The sequence below is a fragment of the Henckelia pumila genome, chromosome 3 (assembly GCF_033568475.1).
Source record: "Henckelia pumila isolate YLH828 chromosome 3, ASM3356847v2, whole genome shotgun sequence".
In the NCBI taxonomy this organism is placed as follows: domain Eukaryota; kingdom Viridiplantae; phylum Streptophyta; class Magnoliopsida; order Lamiales; family Gesneriaceae; genus Henckelia; species Henckelia pumila.
The window spans coordinates 148,437,553-148,461,618 of NC_133122.1; the positions used below are offsets into that span (position 1 = coordinate 148,437,553).

The following is a 24,066-nucleotide window of genomic DNA, read 5'->3' on the forward strand; positions in this document are numbered from 1 at the left end:
CGAATTGATACACCAAATATTAACATTGGGCTTCATCCATGACTTGAATTCGTGTTTAGATTGATCAATTTCAAAATCCCTTGTTTATTTATTTATATATACATACTAAAAACATGCACGTACTTTGCATGCGAATAATGAACTATTGAGTAAAAAATTAGATAATATATATTTATATTTATGATGGACTAACAAAGAAGAAAATGAGAGGTTCATTAACACATAAAATGAAAAAAAAAATAAAGAGTATAAAAAAAATTTACAATTGAAAGTGGTATATTTATATGTATTTATTTATTTATTTATTTATTTATTTATAGTAGTAATAGATGTTAGATAAGATATATATAATATTCTACCAGTTGCACGGGGCATCATTGGACAAAACATTTGTTGATTCCCTACCTAAAACGTACAGAAAAATGTTAAAATATATAAACTCCATCTTTCGGAAGTAACGATTTCAACTCCCACCACATTAAAATATTAACCTAAAGTCTTAGATTTCTGTACACTTGAAAGGAACCCTTCATGTACATCACCCATGAAAGGTGGTCCTTTTTCATTTTCTCCCTCCACGAATGCACATGCAGCCATGTTCTGCTCAACAGAGCTAAATTTGCTCATGGCCCAACAAATATATATATATATATATATACATATAACTTTGATATGACAAGCATCAACGGTTGTTCATGGCTACGTGAGCACCTGCAGAGGTGATGTCTACTTATTCGATGTATAGGCTTGTCACCTCAGACGGTGGTCACAAAGATGCCCATGATATATGTATCAACAAATTTTTTAAAGAAATATTATATAGCATAGTTTAATTGTTAGAGAAGGATTTCATCTATGGGATGAAATAATAAAGATGTAAAATAAATGAAGTTACTCTGATTTATCATATTCCAAGAGAGGGAGGGCGATCAATATCAATTCTCAGTACTGTCTCCATCAGACAACAATTAGGAATAACATGTTAGCTCAACTAACCAACCTACACAGCCGCAACATTATCAAGAATCTCTCTTTTTAGAATCTATACCCTCAAATTGTCTGGCTACGCTGAGCTTCAGTCGTGAAAATTTCAATCATTTTCGAGCCGAGTAATGGCACGAAGCAATGGAAGTAAAAAGATTTAGGAAGCAAAATTCGTCAGTCGATAAATTTGAGGTGTTAACTCGGCGTTCTGGTACCGTTTACGCCATTTTGGATGGTTCTAATGCGTTAATGTTCAGACCCCTAGTCCGACCAGGCGCCCCACCTTTGATTGAAGTTAAATCCAGCACCAACCTACAAGAAATGCTGCAGGAATCAGAATCTATGCAACTTGCTAAATGGCAAGGGCGAATCCGGAGGATACACGACCATGGATTTTTGGGCGAAACGAATTGTTTTTGAAAATTTATACATACAACTTGAAAATCTATGACATAAAAGGTGTAAACATACGTGCTAACAGCTGAATTTTCTTGCTTGGGAGCGGGAGCAGCATAGGTTATCAGGATCTTGTTTTCTACTTTCGATGTCACATGCTGTAGTGGCACAAGAATGGTCTCTGAAACTGCATTGAAACAAAGCAAAGCTCTAAATAACAATTATAAAAGACTTGGACTGAACGACTAACCAGAGGAACAAACTTACATGGTTTCTTGGTGGTCTTGATGCCACTATCGAGACCCAAAAGTTTCTACAAGATTCCAGGAAAAGTTCAGAAGAATTTCTTTTTGATGAATATCCGTAAACAAAAAGATGCAATGGTCACCTTAAGATTCTTGTAACACGTATCAAGGTTATCATTAACCAACATATAGTCGAAGAGGCCAGGCGAGTTTCCCTGCTCAAGCTCCAACTTAGCATTTCGGAGTCGTTTCTGGATCTGTTCTTCTGTCTCAGTCGCCCTGTCACATTTTTTACAAACTTTATCAGTAAAAAACCCTGCAGAAAAACTATTCAAAACGCCTAAGAGTATAGAGCACCTTGCTCGAAGGCGTTTCTCAAGCTCCTCGAATGATGGAGGACAGATAAAGATAAAAATGGCTTCAAGAGAACTAGCCTTCACAGACCTTGCCCCTTGAACATCAATATCAAGGATACATCTCTACATGAAATCACACAAACCACCATCTTTACAGTTGCAAAGAAATACAAAAAGTCCACATGCACAAAGTTATTGTTGAATTTTAAAGTAGAAAAAGATAGCGGGCGAGAGAAATGTAACACAACACTAAATTTCCGTGATTCGGTCCATGAGGACCTACATTCACAACATAATATAATCAGTCTAGGCTCTATTAATCTAAATAATGATCAAACCTGATTCCATCTTCATTATTTGATTCCTAAGAGTTGCAAATGAAATCATATTGTGCTCGGTGGAAAATTAAAGCATGTGAAGCACAAAAAACTCAATAATTAGGCACTACCGAATCACAGTATCAAAGTTCAATAATACCCCAAGAAATTATGTACCTTTCCTTCGTCTGCAACCACATCAACTGCTTCTATACTTGTCCCATAGAGATTTCCATGGACAGCTGCAAACTCAAGAAATTTTCCATCTTCAATATCTTTCTCCATAACACTTCGCTCAGTGAAATGGTAATGGACGCCATTCTGCTCATGGTTCCTTGGAGCACGAGTTGTGTGGCTTACAGAGAATCCAAACATTGATGGGAACTCTTCCATCAATTTGGTAATGAGGGTACCCTTACCAACACCAGAAGGGCCACTGATAACAATTGGCTTTTCAGTTTCGCCAATCACTCCTTTACTCCAGGCAACCACTTCAGTCCCTAATCTCATTTTCTGACCCCTCACAAAAGGAGTATTCACCTGAAAAATTTCAGAGTTCAACCACACTATGTATAATATTATAACAACAGATTTATCCGCAATTTCCAGAATCCGCCCCCAACTGGCCAACTACAACAAAGTAACTAACAATAGCAACAAGAACACATGAGAACACGTGATTCTACATTACCTCAAGAAACCAAAAGCAATCATCAGATGTGGAGTCCCCATTAATAAACAAGATCCGCTCTTCATCCAAAAGAATAGCTGAGTGGCCCTTCAAGAGCTCAGGTTTTGTCCCTAAAACAGTGGGGATCAGCCTGCAAAAAGGCGTTTGTATAAACCATCCACTCTAAAATTAAAGGATACAACAGTAGCTTCAATAACCATATGCACAGTAAAAACCATACCATTCACCCGTAGATCTATCAAAAACTCGAATTCCAACCGCTGAAGAAGCTCCATTTTTCGGAGTATCAATGAAATACTGCATCAATAATTCAAAACCAAGAACTTGTCACCCCATGAGAGAAAAGAAACAACACTTTAAGAACATTATTCATTCCAAGAGACATACAGTTCTATTCCCGTCGATGGTGACAGCGGTTTCATTGTCCTTCCCATTTGAGTGATGCCCATTTGGGGAATTAGCCGGGAGATCATCTACAAAGAAAGCTGGAGCTTCTCCCTGATCACAATAAGAACAGTTTTAAAATGACCATTTAGGAACTCAAACCACAATATTTTAACAAGAAAAGCGTTATGTTTTTCTACTTTCCCTATTCAAGAACCAAGAACAAGATCCAAAACATCATCTCACCATTGATAAAGGTGATCCACCCAATCAAGGTTGAATCTGTTATATGTAAAATTACAAATCAATAGATCAGAAGATAAATCTAATATCTGAAGCTCATATCAAACAAAATATTTCAAATTCAACTGAAAATAAAGGCCGTAAAAAAATTTTAACCCCGCAACGCCCTTTACGAATTATCCTTTATTAACATATCGATACCTAATGACCTAAATCAAACATATAAATGCAAGATACGATCGAAATCAAAGAATCAAATGCCTCACAAAATAATAAATAGAAAAAAGAAACGACCCAAAACACATTGTGCCGACTTCAACAAAGAACCCGCGAACTGCATTCATTTTCAGACGAACATGCGACAGAGTAAGGGTAATGACACCAACCCATAAAAAATTTAGCAAAGAACAACATCCCCAAACATACAAAATTCCCAGAAGGAGAAAACCCACCTCAATCTTGCGACCACCACAAGGCCAAATTAACGAATTAAATATAAAAAACTGAAAACCACCAATTAAAAAAAAAAAAAAAAAAGGGAGTCACTTTACGTAAAAACTGATGGGCTCAAACTTTTCCCTTTTGGCGGGGAATTTTTCTTGATATGGTTATTGGATTCACTACAAAAACCAAAAGAGTATTCTAAGAAAAGAGAGAAAACTCTGGATTGATGGAAGAAGGGGAAGAAATTGCAAGGAAATGTTGAGAGGCTACGATTATAAATACTCTAGAGGCCGTGTGCGCGTGAGAGAGAGGGAGAGAGGTGGACTAGATGGCTTCCTGGTGGCATTGCGTTTACCAAAGCTTGGAATTCTTGGACCATGTCGGCTTTCGCTTTGTCTTTCAACAAAAAAAGGAAAAAAAAAGGTATTATTATATATAATGCTATAATATAAGTTTGGCCACTTTTTGATTGTAATTTTCGAGATTTATTCATGCATCACGATCATCAATTGTATAAAATAAAGGCAATGTTGCAACTGAAAAAAAAGTATAAAATTATCTTCACATCAAATTAAAGGCTCCCTCCGGCAAGAATCGGCTATATAAGACCTATCTTGTTTATTTTTTAAAATATAGGTCTATCTGCATACTATATTACTTCTCATTTTAAATATTTAGTAAATTGTAATATATGTTTTTTTTTCTCTCTTCTCTCTTTTTCCTTTGATTTTTGAAAAAATGGTTAGACGAAGGGGATCCCATCTCACATAAGTTAGAGGCCCATTGGCTCATGCGAGGTTAAATCGAGGTATGTGTACGAGCGACAAAGACTTGAGAAAGGGAGCAACATGGTCAACCCCCAGAGCATACCCAGGGCCGGCTTTAGGGGGAGGCCACCTAGGCGGCTGCCTAGGGCCTCCCCTTGTATGGGGCCTCAAAATTTTTTTAAAATTTATTATGTTATATGTATATATATATTTTATTCTTTTATTCAAAATCTTAAATAGGTCATGAGCTTTTAATTATTTGTTTAAAAAATTCTAAACATTATCAATTTTTGGGTTTTTGCTCCTTTTTTGTGTAAAAAAATAACATTTTTTTCTTGGATACAAAGTTTTTTTTTGTTAAATTGCTTTATTCAAGTGAGTTATATTGCACAAATTGTATCAATTACTTTCTTCTTGTATGTTTATGTATTACGGTTGGTGAATGCTTTAAATCTCATATCAACAATCAATCTTTGTTAATATTTAATTTTTTTATTTGTTTTTTTTTTAATTCGCATTGTGAGTTATGACGGGAAAAAAAAAATTGAATCTGGAATATTATTTAAATTTGAATCTTTGTGAGTTATGACGAGGATAACTTATATTCTGTATTTGGATCACGGGAATTGGATGGCATTTGATGGGATTTGGAATTGGAAATACTGTTTTAGTGTTTGGCAACTTGAGATTTCAAAACGGGATTGATATTTGATGAGATTTCATAGGATTTCAATTAGCTAAATGAAATCTTGACAAAATTGGTCGGATTTCACGGGATTTCACGGGATTTGAGTTTATAAACCAATAAAATTATTTTTAGTAATAAATTCATATACTTTACTTATAAATTTTAAGTTTTTTTTTTATAATTTTTTATAAAATATCATTTATCCAAAATTTATACTATCAAATTCCAAAATATATTTTAACTTTTTGCCAAACACAAAATGGAATTTCAATTCCATGGATTTTAAAATCCAATACAATTTCAAATCCAAATTCAATTCCAAATTTTATTTTTTAGACATCCAAACACACTGATATAATATTATTAATCATACTGGTTATGGTAGCTTCTGCTGAAAGAAATTTTTTCAAGCTCAAGTTGATAAAGAACTACCTCCAAGGCTCCAATCAACTATGTCACACGAAAGATTGAATGGTTTGGCAATATTGTCAATTGAAAAAAGATGGTTGCTACTCTTGATTATGATGATTTAGTTGATAATTTTGCACAACAGAATGCGCAAAAAGTTTGAAAAATTTGTTTAAATTTAGTTTATATATGTCTTTTTTTATTTTTAATAAATTAACATGGTATATTGGTTTATGAAATTAGATGTTATTGATCATTATAATTATTTTATTATTACTATATACGTAAATACTTTTATATTTTACACAAAAAAAAAAAATTATATTGACCTTAAGTTAGCCTAGGGCCTCCAATTTTCTGGAGACGGCCTTGAGCATACCCCATAATATTTCAGCAGGAATATGCTCCACACGAGGATCGAACTCGCAATGCTGGAAAATTTCTTCTCACGTCACCTCAGGCCTCTCGCCTATGCCCCTGTGGGCTTTTTCCTTTGATTTCTGGTTCATATGTGATGTCCTCGTAAGTACTCGGGTCGAGATGGAGGTCGAAAAAGATGACCCGAGAATCAATGTGGAGTTTGGAAAGATGATAAATCAGATATATTATTTCTTATCTACATACCCGCATATCTAGCAAGATAATTAGAAAATCTTTGATAAATATTAAAGCAAATCTTTTTGGTCTTCTAATTTTGGTAGGACTTTTATAGGCTTCACCTATAAATACCCAATTTTGATTCATTTTTTATACAACATTCAGAATATACACAACCTCATACACAATATATTGCACACTTTGGTGCATATTGTATTATATTTTTCTTATATTATAAGCCCTATATTGACTTAAGCATCGAAGTGGTCACGCCAGAAAACTCTTTCGGCACCCATTCAAGAGTTGTTTATTTTGTGCAGGAGACCGGCTTAGTTGCGAAGCCACGTTGAAATGAGAAGATCTAACTGGAAAATGTTGTCACGTCTACCCAACTTTTTTCGGGGTTAACATTTGGCGGCGTCTGTGAAAATCGAGTCTAAGATGTTGAGGAGTGAACAACACGATAATACGAAAACATGGGTTTCGGATTTTTGCATGGTCTGCACATAATCCAACTTGCGAAAGTGTTAGAAAAAATTGAACCGTCGGATCGGGTTTAAATTTGGTTAAATATTTATAATTATGTTATCTAGAATCTGAACAGTGGAGATCGTGATTTGTAGTGTAGCGACCCTACTCGGGTCACCTATTAACCAGAGTCTTAATAAGCATGCAAAAACAATAATCAGAGATACTGTGAAAAATAAACCAAAATGCTAAACCGGCAGAATACAACCGATAAATAAAACCCAAAGCGAAAGAATGATACAACCCAATCGAAAAATCAATTTAAACAAATTAACTGCAACCTAGCAGCTAACTCTATAATTCAGCTTTGGTCACCAACTACACCCAAGTCCAAGGTAAACCTCATGCAACTGCCCTACCGAAAGGGGTACCAGAAACACAATAACATGGACGTGAGCGAACTTCGCTTAGAACGTAAAGCACGAGTAAATATATTGATATGATGCATGCAAAAATGAATGACTGGATATCTAGATATACGAATCAATCCTACTCAGACTGGCGCCAAGGTGTAAGTAGTATCATCGGAGACTCAAACCATTGGGTAACTCCCTCACTCCAAACCAGACGTGGATCTACAATATCTATGAACACTAGAGTCCGCACGACCCGTCGGCCATTGTGACTCTCAGTGTTTAACCGTCCAAAACAAGGGTTGAGCGACCCTACTAAAAAGATTTATCTCGAAGGAGAAACAATCTCAACGTGATATATGCACATGCAACATAATATATCAAAGCAGTAAAACATAGATCATGACACATAAGCATGTGTAACGACTCACTGTATCAAGACGGGTCTTTTCAGCGTGCTTATGTTCTCACTCACACTCACCCTAAGAAACTTTCCAGGGGGTCACCCATCCTATAATTGCCCCAAGTCAAGCACGCTTAACTTTAGAGTTCTTATGTGATGAGCTCCCGAAAAGAAAATGCACCTTCTTGATATGAGTGGTACGTATGAAATCTTTTAAAGTCTCCTCAACTATGCAGTCACATACCTACACAGTCTCAGAATTTCTCTCATTCCGGCAGGATCGGTTCATTCATGTCTCCCTCCGCCTAGAAGCTTACCAGGAGCCGCTCATTGTCCGTGCAACCTCTTGGCACCGGCGATCACTCCTCGCCTCCTCAGCCCCGGACGTCACATGCCCACCAGCTTCCGCTTGGTTCGTCCCCGAACCATACCGTACTAAGAGATGTCGTCTCTGATACCATTTGTAACGACCCACTGTATAAAGACGGGTCTTTTCAGCGTGCTTATATCCTCACTCACACTCACCTTGAGAAACTTCCCAGGGGGTCACCCATCCTATAATTGTCCCAAGTCAAGCACGCTTAACTTTAGAGTTCTTATGTGATGAGCTCCCGAAAATAAGATGCACCTTCTTGATATGAGTAGTACATATGAAATTTTTTAAACTCTCCTCAACTATGCAGTTTCATACCTACACAGTCTCAGAATTCTTCTCATTTTGGCAGGATCGGTTCATTCATGTCTCCCTCCGCCTAGAAGCCTAACAGGAGCCGCTCATTGTCCGTGCAACCTCTTGGCACCGGCGATCACTCCTCGCCTCCTCAGCCCCGGACGTCACAGCATGCATACTCGTTGGATATCTCAATCATTAATTTACGTACCTCAACAACTGTCTAAGATGTACAGGCATCTACCGTCCATCACTACAAGTCAGGATAAACATGCATAACTAATACTGATCTAAAAGTCTTAACTAAGCTAATATAAATTTCCTAATACTAATAGAGGTATCAGACTATACATGCGTCCGTCGTCAGCCCACTGATGTTTAAGGTCCTAACCCAAGCACAACTCTGTTACAAGCCTCACAGCACATCGCTATCGCACGACGCTCGAGTATAAGGCTAAAACTCTAAGAATATACACTAAAATATACTGAAACACCTTCAAACATACACTAAATGTGAGGATCTCCTCGCCTATTTATAGGCAAAGGGTTCGAAAGTTCCTATCCCTGGTTCAACAACTCTGAACTTGCATGTCTTCCACGTGCCGAACTGCTCTGTTCAGAAGCTTCGAGCTCACCCTTGGGACGTTTTGAAATCATGCATGTGTATGCGTGTCAAAAAACTGGCGATATGTCATTAGTGTGCATGGCCTAACTCTTCGAAAGTTTCGAACGCTGGTTTAGTGGTTCCGATTTCACCCTCAGCTTTAGAACTGCAACGCTTGGTCCGATCACTTCGGACCTTCCCAGCTGCCCTATGGTTCATGTTCAGATCTTCCGAACTACCCGAGTCAAATTTAATTCTTGTATCCTTTTCTGACATCCTGAAGTCGATTTCTAGGTTCGAATAATCATATTAAAATCCCTAATCAAGTTTAATCATTTAAGCTCGTAAAATGATATTTGGGTTAATACAGGTGGCTTTTAGAATCGGAATTTGACCACCGAACAGAAGCTATTCTTCTCGCACAAGAACATGGGTTTTCTGATTTTCGCATGGCTTGGACATCAGCCAAATTGCGAAAGTAGTTTGGAAGAATCAAACTATCAGATTTAATCAAATTTGGTATACATATTTTTAATTATGTTATCTAAAATCTGAACGGTGGAGATCGATATTGGTGGCTTGTAGAATCGAGATTCGACTGTCGAACAGAAGCTGCTCTTCTCGCATTGTTTCTGTGCGCTCTTCAAGCGGAAGATCTAACAGTTGAAATTCTTTGAAATTTATACCATATGTTTGAAAAATCTCGACGCAAATTCTGAAAATTGTAGATTTTATTGGATGCTTGTAGACTCATATATTTATGAGCAACATAATCTGTTGCTCTTCTCGCATAGTTTCTATGTGGGGTTTTTGAATACGCGATTGCGGAAAATCTAACCATTGAAGTTTATGAAACTAATACTTTATGTCTAGAACATCTTGTTGCATATTTTGGACGGTGAAGATCTGATTTATTTTCCATTTGGAGTTCGATATTTGTTTACATCCGGATATAATGACATAAGGCCGAGATGGATTTTTTATAATAATTTTATTGTGAACATCATGCATTCAAATTATTATTATTATTATTTTGGATTGTTTCTGCATTGGTTTAGTGTTTTGGTGCAGCACTCAGAACATATTAAATTTTGGCTCGGTCCCCGACCCTGCACATTCTAAGCTCATGTGTTTGAGGCCTTGACACTCTAATTTGGCTCGGTCCCCAACCTTGTCCATTCTAAGCCCAAATGTAAGAGGCCCAAGTGTATAAGGCCTTGACACCTAAGCCCGAGTAAATGAGGCATCGACACTATATTTATGGCTTGGTCTTTGACCCTTTATATCTAAGTCCAAGTGTATGAGGCATTGACATCTAAGCCCAAGTGAGTCTTTGAAACCATATTTTGGCTCGGTCCCTGACCCTGTCCATGTAAGCCCAAGTGAATGAGGCCTTTGACATCATATGTTGTCTCAGTCCCTGACCCTACCCATCTAATCCCAAGTGGATGAGGTTTTGGAAACATATTTTGGCTCGGTCTCTCACCATGCTCATCTAAGCCCAAGTGCATGAGACCTTGGCACCATATTTTGGCTCGGTCTCTGGCCCTACCATCTAAGCCAAAGTGAATAAGGCCTCGACACTATAATTTTGGCTCGGTCCTTGATCATGCCCACTTATCCATGATTGTTTTCGAGAATGACCTATCAGGGTCCAGACCCATTTGTTTAAATCGGGACAACGACTGATACTCTAGCCCGACTAGGATGGAGGACTTGTGATATCCCCATAAGTGCTTGGGTCTTGACCCGAGCTCAAGATGGAGGTCGGAAAAAATGACCCGATGACCAAGGTGGAGTTTGAGTTTGGAAAGATGATAAATCAGATATATTATTTTTATATAGATACCCGCAATCTAGCAAGATAAGTAACAAATTTTTGATAAAGATAAAAGTTTAAATTCAGAAATGAAGCAAATCTTCTTGGTCTTTCAATTTGAGTAGGACTATTATAGGCTTCACCTATAAATACTCAGATTTGATTCATTATTGTCACAACTACAAAATATCATACATAATATATTGCACATTTTGCTGCATATTTTTTTAGAGTTTTTTTTCTTCGATAAGCCCTATATTGACTTAGGCATCGAAGTAATCATGCTAAAATACTCTTCCGACACTCATTCACGAGTTGTTTTATCTAAAGACATTTTATCTCAAGTTAAATGCTTACTCGTTTTTCTTTTTTAAAAAAAGAAAAACACCAGTCCTTTGACCAAAAAAACTAAACTAAGTCTATTTTCTAAACGTACCCTCTCGGAGACTCGGACTATATTTTATTAAAAGCCAAGTGAATTTTTCCCATTTACATGGGATTTTTATAAACACGGGATTTTTTTATTAAAAAAAATCGTTAATTTGATCAGGTTTTTTTGTATGATATATCCGTGATACGGATTGAAATGATTTATTTCTGCAGTAAAAATAATATTTTTTTATGACTCGGTGAGTTCGGATATCTATCTGGGATTGTCTCACAAAATCGAACTGTGATATTTAGGAGTGATATATCGTACCGTACCGAAAATCGTATACAGTATACCGTACCGAAAATTATAGTATAAGAAAATGTTATACCGATACTGTACCGAAACTCTCAGTATATCAATTTACCGATTATATCAAAATTTTACGGTATACCAAAATTTCGGTACGATATCGGTATGTACCGTTTTATACCGAAAAAATCTTATATTTTTTAAAATTTATAAATTTATTGTTTATAAATATTATATATTTTTTATTTTTTTATATTATTTCAGTATACCGACATATACCAAATTTTTTAAATTTCATACCGTTGTCGTACCGAAAAATTCAGTATTGTTATCATATCGTACCGAAATTTTCGGTATACCAAAAATTTGGTAAATTCGGTATTTGTGTCGAACTTTTGATATGATAACTTTGGTATACCGAAAATTCGATATTTTTCTCTACCCTTTGTGATATTGCTTATAAAAATGTTGGTGCATTAACTTTATGTATGGGTTTATTCAATTTCGTACTTGGGATCTTAAGAGGGTTCGAGTTGAATTTAGAAATTAAGTCCTCGAAAAATAGGTCACCTTTTTTCGTTACATAAAAATTACTATAGAGAACCTGAGATGATGGATTCCTAGATTCTCAATGCCGGGGAGCTCCATAGCACCGCGTAATGTGACAAGATTCGAAATGATTAGGATTTTCCACCCACCATAACATATAAATTAAGCATAAGTCCACCCAATTAATTAAGTACTAATAATCAGTCAATATACATCACTCCATTATCCTATTACTTCATCCACTAAATAAAAATGTAACCCCTAAATCCTAATACAAATTTAAAATATTCTGTACCTTTGTGTACTTAATCGACATACACTAAACATAAAATAAAGATACTATTGTAAAATAAAATTACATATGAAGTCCGGGTATCCGCCCTAATTAATTATTAATGATTTTTTTTTTCTAAACACAAGTAGCTAACACGTGAAAATTTAATGTTATCGTTTTCCAAGAAACCTCGATAATTATTAAATTGATTTTCACAGAAGAATATTAACTAGCTAGGTAATTTTAAAACCAATCCACATGTTTCAATAAAAATAGCAAATATAAAAAGCCCAGGATCCAGTCGTGAAATACAGCCGGTTCCGTAGATCCAGGGCCAACCAGCCCGGTATGGTTAAGCCCATTTGATGTACCTAAGGGGACATGGGCAAATGATATTTTAAGATGGCCCTTATATTGATCTTGATATATAGCTAGCTAGCCATATATAAAAGAACATGTTAAAAATAAGACAATTATTGTTGAATGCACATAGGACTGAGAATATTGAAAAATTGATTATTTTTTTGAATTAAGACATGTTTCTTGATCGAACCACGAATATCAACAAATATTTTGGTCTCTATCATGAACATTGTGGATCGACAATTAGATTGCTCTCCTCTTAAGAAACGTTAAGCTCATAAGATTTGTTCTATTGATAGAATATTTTTGAGAACGAACAAATTTTGATCTTTTTTGTATGGAAATGATTAATGTTCAGAAAAAAGATACTTTAATTTGAACATTTTTTGATGTTGCTATTTCACAAAAACATTCCAGTGAATTAATTCGAATTATCATGCACTCCTCTCAGCTGGAATATTGATTTTCGATGTATATCAATTACAACATTTTTCTACGTAAACTTCTGAATGACCTTTTGTTTATTTGGCAAATCAATTATTGAATCGAATGGTACGTGTGAGCTTATTACATGTATAGACGTGATATATATAGTTTTTATTTATAGGGAGACTTATTAATATGTATAGGTTGCGATAAGTACAAATGTTGACGTTGTCTAAGATTTGTTTGTGTTACGAGTTTACATGTACAAACGCCAAATGGTGGGTCAAGTGATCACCTTGAATCATGGGTGTTAGCCTCGCAATGATTGTGGATGAAAAATAAATTTTAAATTATCAAATGATCAACTCTACGTAGTAATCTACAAGAAATGATTGTCGATGAACAAATATATGCTTGTATATCATCGATCATGTTCGTCGGTGTATCAAAACTATAGTTTATATATAGCAGTCGTTGAGCTTAAATATTTTAAATCTTAGTTAAAGTATCATGAGTCGATTATTCTCTTGGTTGAAACAGTAATTGAATATCAGACTATGAGACAATATTTAACATATATTCTAGGGGTGCAAACGAGTCGAGCTACTCGTGAGCAACTCGCGAGTAGCTCGGTCAAAGCTCGACTCGAGCTCGATTTGACCGAGCTCGAGCTCGAGTAATTCGAGCATACAATCGAGCTCGAGTCGAGCTTTGAAACTATGTAATCGAGTAGCTCGCGAGCTACTCGATAAGCCACATATATATATATTAAAAAATAATATAAATAAATATAAATATAAATATAATATATATAATATTATATTATATTTATATATTAATTTATTTATAATATTTATATATTTATTTATAATATTTAATTTAATTTAATTTATTTATATATTTATTTATTTTATAATATATATAATATAATATTATATTTATTTATTTATTTATATATTTTTAATTTATATATATATATATATAATATAAAAGCTCGAGTACTCGAACTACAACCGAGTTCGAGCTCATATTTTACTACTCGATCGAGCTCGAGCTCAGCTCGGCTCGATAACACCCCTAATATATCCAATTACAAGTATTTTTTATAAGTCAGATCAGGTTTTTGTTTCATAAAATTGAATTTTAAGAGGTCTAATGCGAATTTTTGTGAAACTTACGTCCTATTATTGCATAAGATTTTCAGGGACGGATCCACCATAGGACCCAGGGGGTCACAGTTAGGGATGTAAAAGAGCCGAGCTACTTGTGAGCAACTCGCGAGTAGCTCGATCAAAGCTCGATTTGACCGAGCTCGAGCTCGAGTAGCTCGAGCATACAATCGAGCTCGAGTCGAGCTTTGAAACTATGTGATCGAGTAGCTCGCGAGCTACTCGATAAGCCACAGATATATATATATATATTAAAAAATAATATAAATATATATAAATATAAATATAATATATATAATATTATATTATATTTATATATTAATTAATTTATAATATTTATATATTTATTTATAATATTTAATTTAATTTATTTAATTTATTATATTTATATATTTATTTATTTTATAATATTTAATATAATATTATATTTATTTATATATTTTTAATTTATATATATATATAATATAAAAGCTCGAGCTCAAGTACTCGAACTAAAACCGAGCTCGAGTTCGAGCTCATATTTTACTACTCGATCGAGCTCGAGTAGTAAAATATGAGCTCGAGCTCGAGTAGTGTGCTACTCGAGCTCGGCTCGGCTAGATAACTGTAACACCCGGTATTTTTAAATACGTAAATTCGCATGCATAATTAGGATATTTAATTAGTTAAATTTATGATTTATGGGTTAAATAATTATGTGAATTATTTGTGCATGATTTAATTTATTTTTAAGCATTTAACCCATAATTAGTGATTTTTATGATTTTTTTTAGTATTTTATTATTTAATCGCGTAGACGGGACCATGGACGGACGAGATGACGACTTTCCACCCAAATTATTTTAGGAGCCTTTTTGGAGCCTTGAAATATTATTTTGAGTTTTATTATCCCAAAATTTTAAGTATTTAATTTTATTTAATTTTAGGGGTCATTTTTATCCAAAATTAGTCAAAACATTGACTTTTTAGTATTTTTAAAATTTCCCTAAAATTATATTTCGAAATTTTTAATTAGGTTATCAGATTTTTAAGAGTTTAAGTTGTTTATTATTTATTTTTAAAACCTCTTTATTTAATTAGTTAGCTTATATTTTAATTAAACCAAAAATTTAACCTATTCTACCCAAAACCCTAGCATTAGCCGACATCTCTCCTTCCTCCCAAGCAGCCGACACCCCATCATCATCTTCTTCATCGGTTCAAGGCACCTCCTAGACTCCATAACCATTTTTCTTCGAAGCTTCAAGTTTGCTCGTCGTCCCGTCGTCCCGGAAGTTGTCTCACGCTTGTTTATCTTCGTCCTTCGGTGAAAGGCATGTTTTTATCCATTTTTTAAAACTCATATCAGTATATATATGCGTGTGGGTGTGTAACATCAGAATTTATATTTTTTTGACATCAAGCTTTTCGATTTTTCCTCCTTACTTGCTCTCGGTTTTGACATTAGTGTTGCATGCTCACGTTTCCCCTCTCCATGTTTGGTTCGGCTGTTGGCGAGTGTTCCAGAGGTGCCCTAGGGTGCCTAAGGGTCGAGCCATGGCAAGGCTTGGGGCTGAGAAGGGCTCGGCCGTGGGGTTTTTGTCATGGTTGGTGCAGACGGCGCAGAACTGGGGCTCGGATAGGAGGCTTCGGCCTTGGTGTTAGGGAGTGCATGGGGCTGGGGGACTGGTCAGGCTAGGTCCGCCCGGACGTGGGCTACGTTCGGGCGGCGGCGCCCCGGCCAGGGGCGGCCGGAGCTGGCCGGCAGCAGGCCAAGATGGCCTGCTGCTCACGGCCGAGAAGAATAGGGATTAGGGGCACGGGTCTAGGGTTTTCAGATGGCATTCGGGTCGGGTCTTGGGTCCGGGTCGGGTCTAAAATAATATGGGTTAAGTTAAGTGGGTCCGGATCCGGGTTATTTTAATTGGGCTCGGGTATTTTTATTTTTAAGTTTTTAAGTTAATTAGGAGTTAAATAGACTAATTAAATTCCCAAAAATTTAATTAGTACCATTTAATTTATTTGGGTTACTTTAAATTATTTTGGGTTATTTTATTTATTTTTGGGCTTTTAATAAATTTTATTTAAATTTTTAAGTTGGCCAGAAATTGTTATGGGCTTGGGAGCCCATGAAAATTATTGGGCCTGATATTGGGCTTTTGGGCCCATTGGGCCAGGGACAGTGTTATTGGGCCTAAGTTAGTTTTAATGGGCTTTGGTTGATTTATGGGCCAAGTCTTAAGTTAAGTTAATGGGATTGAGTGTAGGGCCAGCAGTCCAGAACCATCCATGAGAAAAGTGCATGTGTCCTGATTATATATTTAATTATTTTTATGCATTTAAGTTATTTTAATATTTATATGTTAGTAAGAAAAATTAAATTAAATATATATGAAGGACACACAATTTATTTAAGTACATGCATTCATGAAATCCATTTTTATGCTATGATTTAATTTCTATGGTTGAGCAAAATAAAATATTTTAGGTGGAAATTGAAGTAGTGTGGCCATTTATGTATGGGCAGTTTCTGCCATTTATGTATGGGCAGTTTTCTGCCATTTATGTATGGGTGGTTCGCCACCAGCCTCGTACGATGGTTTCCTAGACTGATCAGTCGCACTATGGGTCACACTTACGGATAGGACCATACGATGTTCAGAAAACAAATGCTCAACAACTTATGTATGTATGATATTATGTATGTATGTATGTTTAATTATGTAATTTAAGTTAGAAATTTTGAAGCATGCTCATTCATGTATATGTATGTATTAGTAGTTTAGTGTTTTAAATTATTTTAAACCCTTGTTAGTATGCATGTTGGGCCTCTAGGCTCACTACACTGATATGGTGCAGGTGAGTACGTAGAGGAGCAGGTTACTCCTACCGGTGGTGAGGATCTATGAGCTGTGCTGCAGTAGCCCCGTGACCGTGACAGCTTCTGAGTCACCGTGCATGATGTCATGTGAAACATTTTATTATATTTTTAGTGGTTGAGTTTTATGGGAATATTTTATTAAATGTTTTAGTGCATGCACATATTTTAATTATTTTATTTATGCAGTATATTTTTAATTCTAGGGTTGACTCAGATATTTATTTAATTTAAAGAATGCCTTTTATTTAAGTATTTAATTATTTATTTATTTAGTCTTGTATTTATTTTAAATATTTTATTCTGTGCATATATGTATGGGCATATATGTACATGTTTTATCTAGTAGTAAAAAAAAAAAAAAAAAATTTCCGCATATTTATTTATTATAGAGTTAGGGTCGTTTCAGTTGGTATCAGAGCACGGTCCTTGGAGGGGTCACTACTGCTATGCTAGCTCAGAAATCCACGCTACCGGTCTGTAAGTTTTAATGTTTATAGTATGATTTAAATTTCTAGAATTTAAGTTAGCCTTAATTTTTAAACACTTAGTTATGCAAGGCGATTTACGTAAATAAATATGTGGTGGTGCAGAATGCCTCCCAGACCAGTGAACCGACGTGGGGGACCTCCACCTCCACCGCCACCTCAACAGCACCCTATTACAGCACTGGAGCAGGCCAGTGCCACTATGATGGCGGGTATTACTGCCTTGCTGGAGCAGCAGGCTGCCCGTCCCAGACTGTCCCACGAGGAGGACGTCGCAGAAAGGTTCCAGAAGAAGGGGCCTAAGGAGTTTGTGGGGACCACCGATCCGTTGGTGGCTGAGGGATGGATTCGCTCTCTTGAGTCCATCTTCGATTATATGGGGATCACAGACGCCGACAGGGTGAGCTGTGCGACGTACATGATGCGAGGCGATGCAGCCCTTTGGTGGGAGGGTGCAGTCAGAGGAGTCCATCTACCTACACTAACGTGGGCTGAGTTCAGGCGTATCTTCTACGCCAAGTACTTCACCGAGGATGTGCGCAGCCGCATGATCCGTGAGTTCATGAGTCTCCGTCAGGGGGACAGATCTGTGGTTGAGTATGTGAGCCAGTATGAGAGGGGCTGTCATTTTGTGCCCATGATTGCTGATAGTCCGCAGGAGAAGCTGCGACAGTTTGTTGAGGGCCTGAGGGCTGAGATCAGGCATGACGTACGCATGGCAGACGTCTTTACCTATGAGTCTGCAGTCAGCAGGGCCTTGCGTTCCGAGGAGGGACGGAGGGAGATACAGAGAGAGCAGCAGGGGGTAAGAGGCAGTTTGGGCAGACAGGGTATCAGCGACCATCTTCGCAGCCACCTGCGAAGAAGCAGTCTACAGGGCCATCTAAGGGCCCGATTCAGCAGAGGCCTCAGGGGAAGCCACAGCAGCAGACTAGGGGCGGGGCCCCTACTCCAGGGAGATATCCAGTGTGTCCGAAGTGCCAGAAGATGCATTCCGGGCAGTGTCTATTGGGAGCAGGAGTCTGCTATCGTTGCAAGGAGCCAGGGCATCAGATTGCCAACTGCCCGCAGAGGCAGAATGTCAGTGGGAGAGTTTATGTGATGCAGGCTGAGGAGGCAGACCCAGATACCTCCTTGATCACCGGTATACCTAACCCCTAGAACTTTTTCAATACTTTGCTTTTGTTTATTGTGATTATATCTGAATGCCTGTTGCATGAGTTTAATTATCAGCATGCTAGAATAAGAATTTTGTTTCTTTGTGATTAGAATTGAGGATTTTAGTGTTTTAACCTTGGGAGCATAGTGGTATGAATTGTTGGGAATCTTCTGCGTGCAGGGAGAATTCTTGAAACGACCCTAACTCTATAATAAATAAATATGCGGAAATTTTTTTTTTTTTTTACTACTAGATAAAACATGTACATATATGCCCATACATATATGCACAGAATAAAATATTTAAAATAAATACAAGACTAAATAAATAAATAATTAAATACTTAAATAAAAGGCATTCTTTAAATTAAATAAATATCTGAGTCAACCCTAGAATTAAAAATATACTGCATAAATAAAATAATTAAAATATGTGCATGCACTAAAACATTTAATAAAATATTCCCATAAAACTCAACCACTAAAAATATAATAAAATGTTTCACATGACATCATGCACGGTGACTCAGAAGCTGTCACGGTCACGGGGCTACTGCAGCACAGCTCATAGATCCTCACCACCGGTAGGAGTAACCTGCTCCTCTACGTACTCACCTGCACCATATCAGTGTAGTGAGCCTAGAGGCCCAACATGCATACTAACAAGGGTTTAAAATAATTTAAAACACTAAACTACTAATACATACATATACATGAATGAGCATGCTTCAAAATTTCTAACTTAAATTACATAATTAAACATACATACATACATAATATCATACATACATAAGTTGTTGAGCATTTGTTTTCTGAACATCGTATGGTCCTATCCGTAAGTGTGACCCATAGTGCGACTGATCAGTCTAGGAAACCATCGTACGAGGCTGGTGGCGAACCACCCATACATAAATGGCAGAAAACTGCCCATACATAAATGGCAGAAACTGCCCATACATAAATGGCCACACTACTTCAATTTCCACCTAAAATATTTTATTTTGCTCAACCATAGAAATTAAATCATAGCATAAAAATGGATTTCATGAATGCATGTACTTAAATAAATTGTGTGTCCTTCATATATATTTAATTTAATTTTTCTTACTAACATATAAATATTAAAATAACTTAAATGCATAAAAATAATTAAATATATAATCAGGACACATGCACTTTTCTCATGGATGGTTCTGGACTGCTGGCCCTACACTCAATCCCATTAACTTAACTTAAGACTTGGCCCATAAATCAACCAAAGCCCATTAAAACTAACTTAGGCCCAATAACACTGTCCCTGGCCCAATGGGCCCAAAAGCCCAATATCAGGCCCAATAATTTTCATGGGCTCCCAAGCCCATAACAATTTCTGGCCAACTTAAAAATTTAAATAAAATTTATTAAAAGCCCAAAAATAAATAAAATAACCCAAAATAATTTAAAGTAACCCAAATAAATTAAATGGTACTAATTAAATTTTTGGGAATTTAATTAGTCTATTTAACTCCTAATTAACTTAAAAACTTAAAAATAAAAATACCCGAGCCCAATTAAAATAACCCGGATCCGGACCCACTTAACTTAACCCATATTATTTTAGACCCGACCCGGACCCAAGACCCGACCCGAATGCCATCTGAAACCCTAGACCCGTGCCCCTAATCCCTATTCTTCTCGGCCGTGAGCAGCAGGCCATCTTGGCCTGCTGCCGGCCAGCTCCGGCCGCCCCTGGCCGGGGCGCCGCCGCCCGGACGTAGCCCACGTCCGGGCGGACCTAGCCTGACCAGTCCCCCAGCCCCATGCACTCCCTAACACCAAGGCCGAAGCCTCCTATCCGAGCCCCAGTTCTGCGCCGTCTGCACCAACCATGACAAAACTCCACGGCCGAGCCCTTCTCAGCCCCAAGCCTTACCATGGCTCGACCCTTAGGCACCCTAGGGCACCTCTGGAACACTCGCCAACAGCCGAACCAAACATGGAGAGGGGAAACGTGAGCATGCAACACTAATGTCAAAACCGAGAGCAAGTAAGGAGGAAAAATCGAAAAGCTTGATGTCAAAAAAATATAAATTCTGATGTTACACACCCACACGCATATATACTGATATGAGTTTAAAAAAATGGATAAAAACATGCCTTTCACCGAAGGACGAAGATAAACAAGCGTGAGACAACTTCCGGGACGACGGGAGGACGAGCAAACTTGAAGCTTCGAAGAAAAATGGTTATGGAGTCTAGGAGGTGCCTTGAACCGATGAAGAAGATGATGATGGGGTGTCGGCTGCTTGGGAGGAAGGAGAGATGTCGGCTAATGCTAGGGTTTTGGGTAGAATAGGTTAAATTTTTGGTTTAATTAAAATATAAGCTAACTAATTAAATAAAGAGGTTTTAAAAATAAATAATAAACAACTTAAACTCTTAAAAATCTGATAACCTAATTAAAAATCTCGAAATATAATTTTAGGGAAATTTTAAAAATACTAAAAAGTCAATGTTTTGACTAATTTTGGATAAAAATGACCCCTAAAATTAAATAAAATTAAATACTTAAAATTTTGGGATAATAAAACTCAAAATAATATTTCAAGGCTCCAAAAAGGCTCCTAAAATAATTTGGGTGGAAAGTCGTCATCTCGTCCGTCCATGGTCCCGTCTACGCGATTAAATAATAAAATACTAAAAAAAATCATAAAAATCACTAATTATGGGTTAAATGCTTAAAAATAAATTAAATCATGCACAAATAATTCACATAATTATTTAACCCATAAATCATAAATTTAACTAATTAAATATCCTAATTATGCATGCGAATTTACGTATTTAAAAATACCGGGTGTTACAATTCTCCCCCCCTTAAATTGAATTTCGTCCTCGAAATTAAAGTACTTACCCGAACAACTTCGGGTAGCGAGTCCTCATATCCTCCTCGGTCTCCCAAGTAGCTTCCTCCTCCGAGTGATTCAGCCACTGGACTCTGACCATCGGTATGACCCGCGTCCTAAGCCTCCGCTCCTCTCTAGCCAAAATCCGCACTGGTCTTTCCTCGTAAACAAGATCTGGTGGTAACTGTAAGGGCTCAAAATCCAGTACATGCGACGGGTTGGAGACATATCTCCGAAGCATGGATACATGGAACACGTTGTGCACTGCCGCTAGCCCTGGAGGTAGAGCTAAACGATAGGCCAACGTGCCAACTCGCTCCAAGATCTCGAATGGCCCTATATATCTCGGATTAAGCTTGCCTCTCCGTCCAAAACGCGCTACTCCCTTCATAGGTGACACCTTCAAGAATACGTGATCACCTACTGCGAACTCCAAATCGCGTCGTCTGGCATCTGCATAACTCTTCTGCCGACTCTGCGCAGTCCTCATCCTCTCTCGAATCTGCGTCACGATGTCAGCTGTCTGCTGCACAATCTCCGGACCCAACAAAATCCGCTCACCAACCTCATCCCAATGCACCGGAGATCTGCATCTCCTCCCATAAAGTGCTGCATATGGAGCCATACCTATAGACGACTGAAAGCTGTTGTTATAGGTAAACTCCACCAATGGCAGTCTAGTCTCCCAAGAGCCCCGAAAATCAATGACACAAGCTCTCAGAAGATCCTCGAGAACCTGGATCACTCTCTCAGACTGACCATCTGTCTGGGGATGAAATGCTGTACTGAACAGAAGCCTAGTCCCCATAGCCGTGTGCAGACTCTTCCAAAACGCAGATGTGAATCTCGGATCTCTGTCTGACACAATAGACACTGGTATGCCATGCAGTCTAACAATCTCTCTAATGTAAAGCTCTGCATACTGTGTCAAAGTATAGTTAGTCCTCACCGGCAAGAAATGAGCTGACTTGGTGAGTCTATCCACAATCACCCAAATCGCTGTGCAACCTCTGGCACTCCTCGGCAAGCCAACCACAAAGTCCATCGTAATATTCTCCCATTTCCATTCCGGAATGGGAAGAGGTCTAAGAAGTCCTGCTGGACGCTGATGCTCTGCTTTGACTTGCTGACAAGTCAAGCACTCTGACACCACTCTCCCGATGTCACTCTTCATCCCAGGCCACCAATACAATAACTGTAAATCTCGGTACATCTTCGTACTTCCGGGGTGAATGGAGTACGGAGATGCATGAGCCTCTGCTAGAATCTCGGCTCTCAACTGATCAACGTTCGGTACCCACATCCTCCCACGGTACTGAACGATGCCATCTTCCACTGTATACAAGAGATTACCTCTGGCCTCATCTCTCTGTCTCCATCGCTGTAGCTCCTCATCAGTAGACTGTCCCTCTCTAATCCGATCTCGCAGAACTGGCTGCACTGTCAACACTGACAAGCTCGGTGCATGGCCACTCGGATAGCACTCCAAACCAAATCTCTGAATCTCGGTCTGTAGTGGTAGCTGCACAGTCAAACATGATATCACTGACGACTTTCGACTCAAAGCATCTGCTACTACATTAGCCTTACCCGGATGGTAGCTAATGTCACAATCATAGTCCTTCACAAGCTCAAGCCATCTGCGCTGCCTCATGTTCAACTCCTTCTGGGTGAAGAAGTACTTGAGGCTCTTGTGATCGGTGAAAATCTTGCACTTCTCGCCGTAAAGATAGTGCCTCCAGATTTTCAACGCAAATACCACTGCTGCAAGCTCCAAATCATGCGTCGGATAGTTCTGCTCATGAATCTTCAACTGTCGCGACGCATATGCGATAACTCTGCCACTCTGCATAAGTACTGCGCCCAAACCAAGCTTGGACGCGTCGGTGTACACCACTAACTCCTCATGTGGCACTGTCATAGCTAACACCGGTGCTGAAGTAAGTGCATCCTTCAGCTGATCAAAGCTCCTCTGACAATCTGGACTCCAACTATACTTCGCGTTCTTCTTGGTCAAGGAAGTCAAGGGTACTGCAATAGAGGAAAAACCCTTGATGAACTTCCTATAGTATCCTGCTAAACCCAAGAAGCTACGAATCTCCGAAGCATTCTTTGGAATCCCCCAATCCCTCACTGCCTGCACCTTGGACTGATCCACTGCAATCCCATCTCTAGAAATAATGTGGCCTAGAAACGCCACCTGCTCCAACCAAAACTCACACTTACTGAACTTTGCAAACAGTCGATGCTCCCTCAAAGTCCGCAAGGCTGTATGCAAATGCTGTGTGTGCTCCTCAATGCTCCTCGAGTAGATCAAT

At 37.8% G+C, this 24,066-nt stretch overlaps 1 protein-coding gene across 2 annotated transcripts; it reads right to left on the bottom strand.

Annotated features, from left to right (window-relative positions):
* Positions 1-847: 847 nt before the first annotated feature.
* On the bottom strand, positions 848-4,433 carry LOC140886401 (guanylate kinase 2-like). 2 transcript variants are annotated; one of them, XM_073292962.1, is made up of 11 exons: positions 4,168-4,433; positions 3,620-3,655; positions 3,377-3,487; positions 3,210-3,286; positions 2,990-3,119; positions 2,476-2,838; positions 1,983-2,104; positions 1,769-1,904; positions 1,648-1,693; positions 1,456-1,567; positions 848-1,296 (listed from the first exon to the last, which is right to left on the bottom strand). In XM_073292962.1, the coding sequence occupies exons 2-11, from the start codon at positions 3,620-3,622 to the stop codon at positions 1,203-1,205; spliced, it is 1,194 nt and encodes a 397-aa protein (XP_073149063.1). In that variant the 5' UTR covers positions 3,623-3,655; positions 4,168-4,433; the 3' UTR covers positions 848-1,202. The 2 variants fall into 2 exon arrangements, with proteins under 2 accessions (XP_073149063.1, XP_073149062.1); XM_073292961.1 differs by having other exon boundaries at positions 4,069-4,433.
* Positions 4,434-24,066: the final 19,633 nt, after the last annotated feature.

Bases quoted from the DNA above. Each gene is read 5' to 3' on its own strand.
- LOC140886401 (XM_073292962.1), bottom strand. The intron at 2,839-2,989 runs GTAATGTAGAAT...GAAATTTTTCAG, and splicing joins ATTGCTTTTGGTTTCTTGAG to GTGAATACTCCTTTTGTGAG. The intron at 1,905-1,982 runs GTGCTCTATACT...AAAATGTGACAG, and splicing joins GAGAAACGCCTTCGAGCAAG to GGCGACTGAGACAGAAGAAC.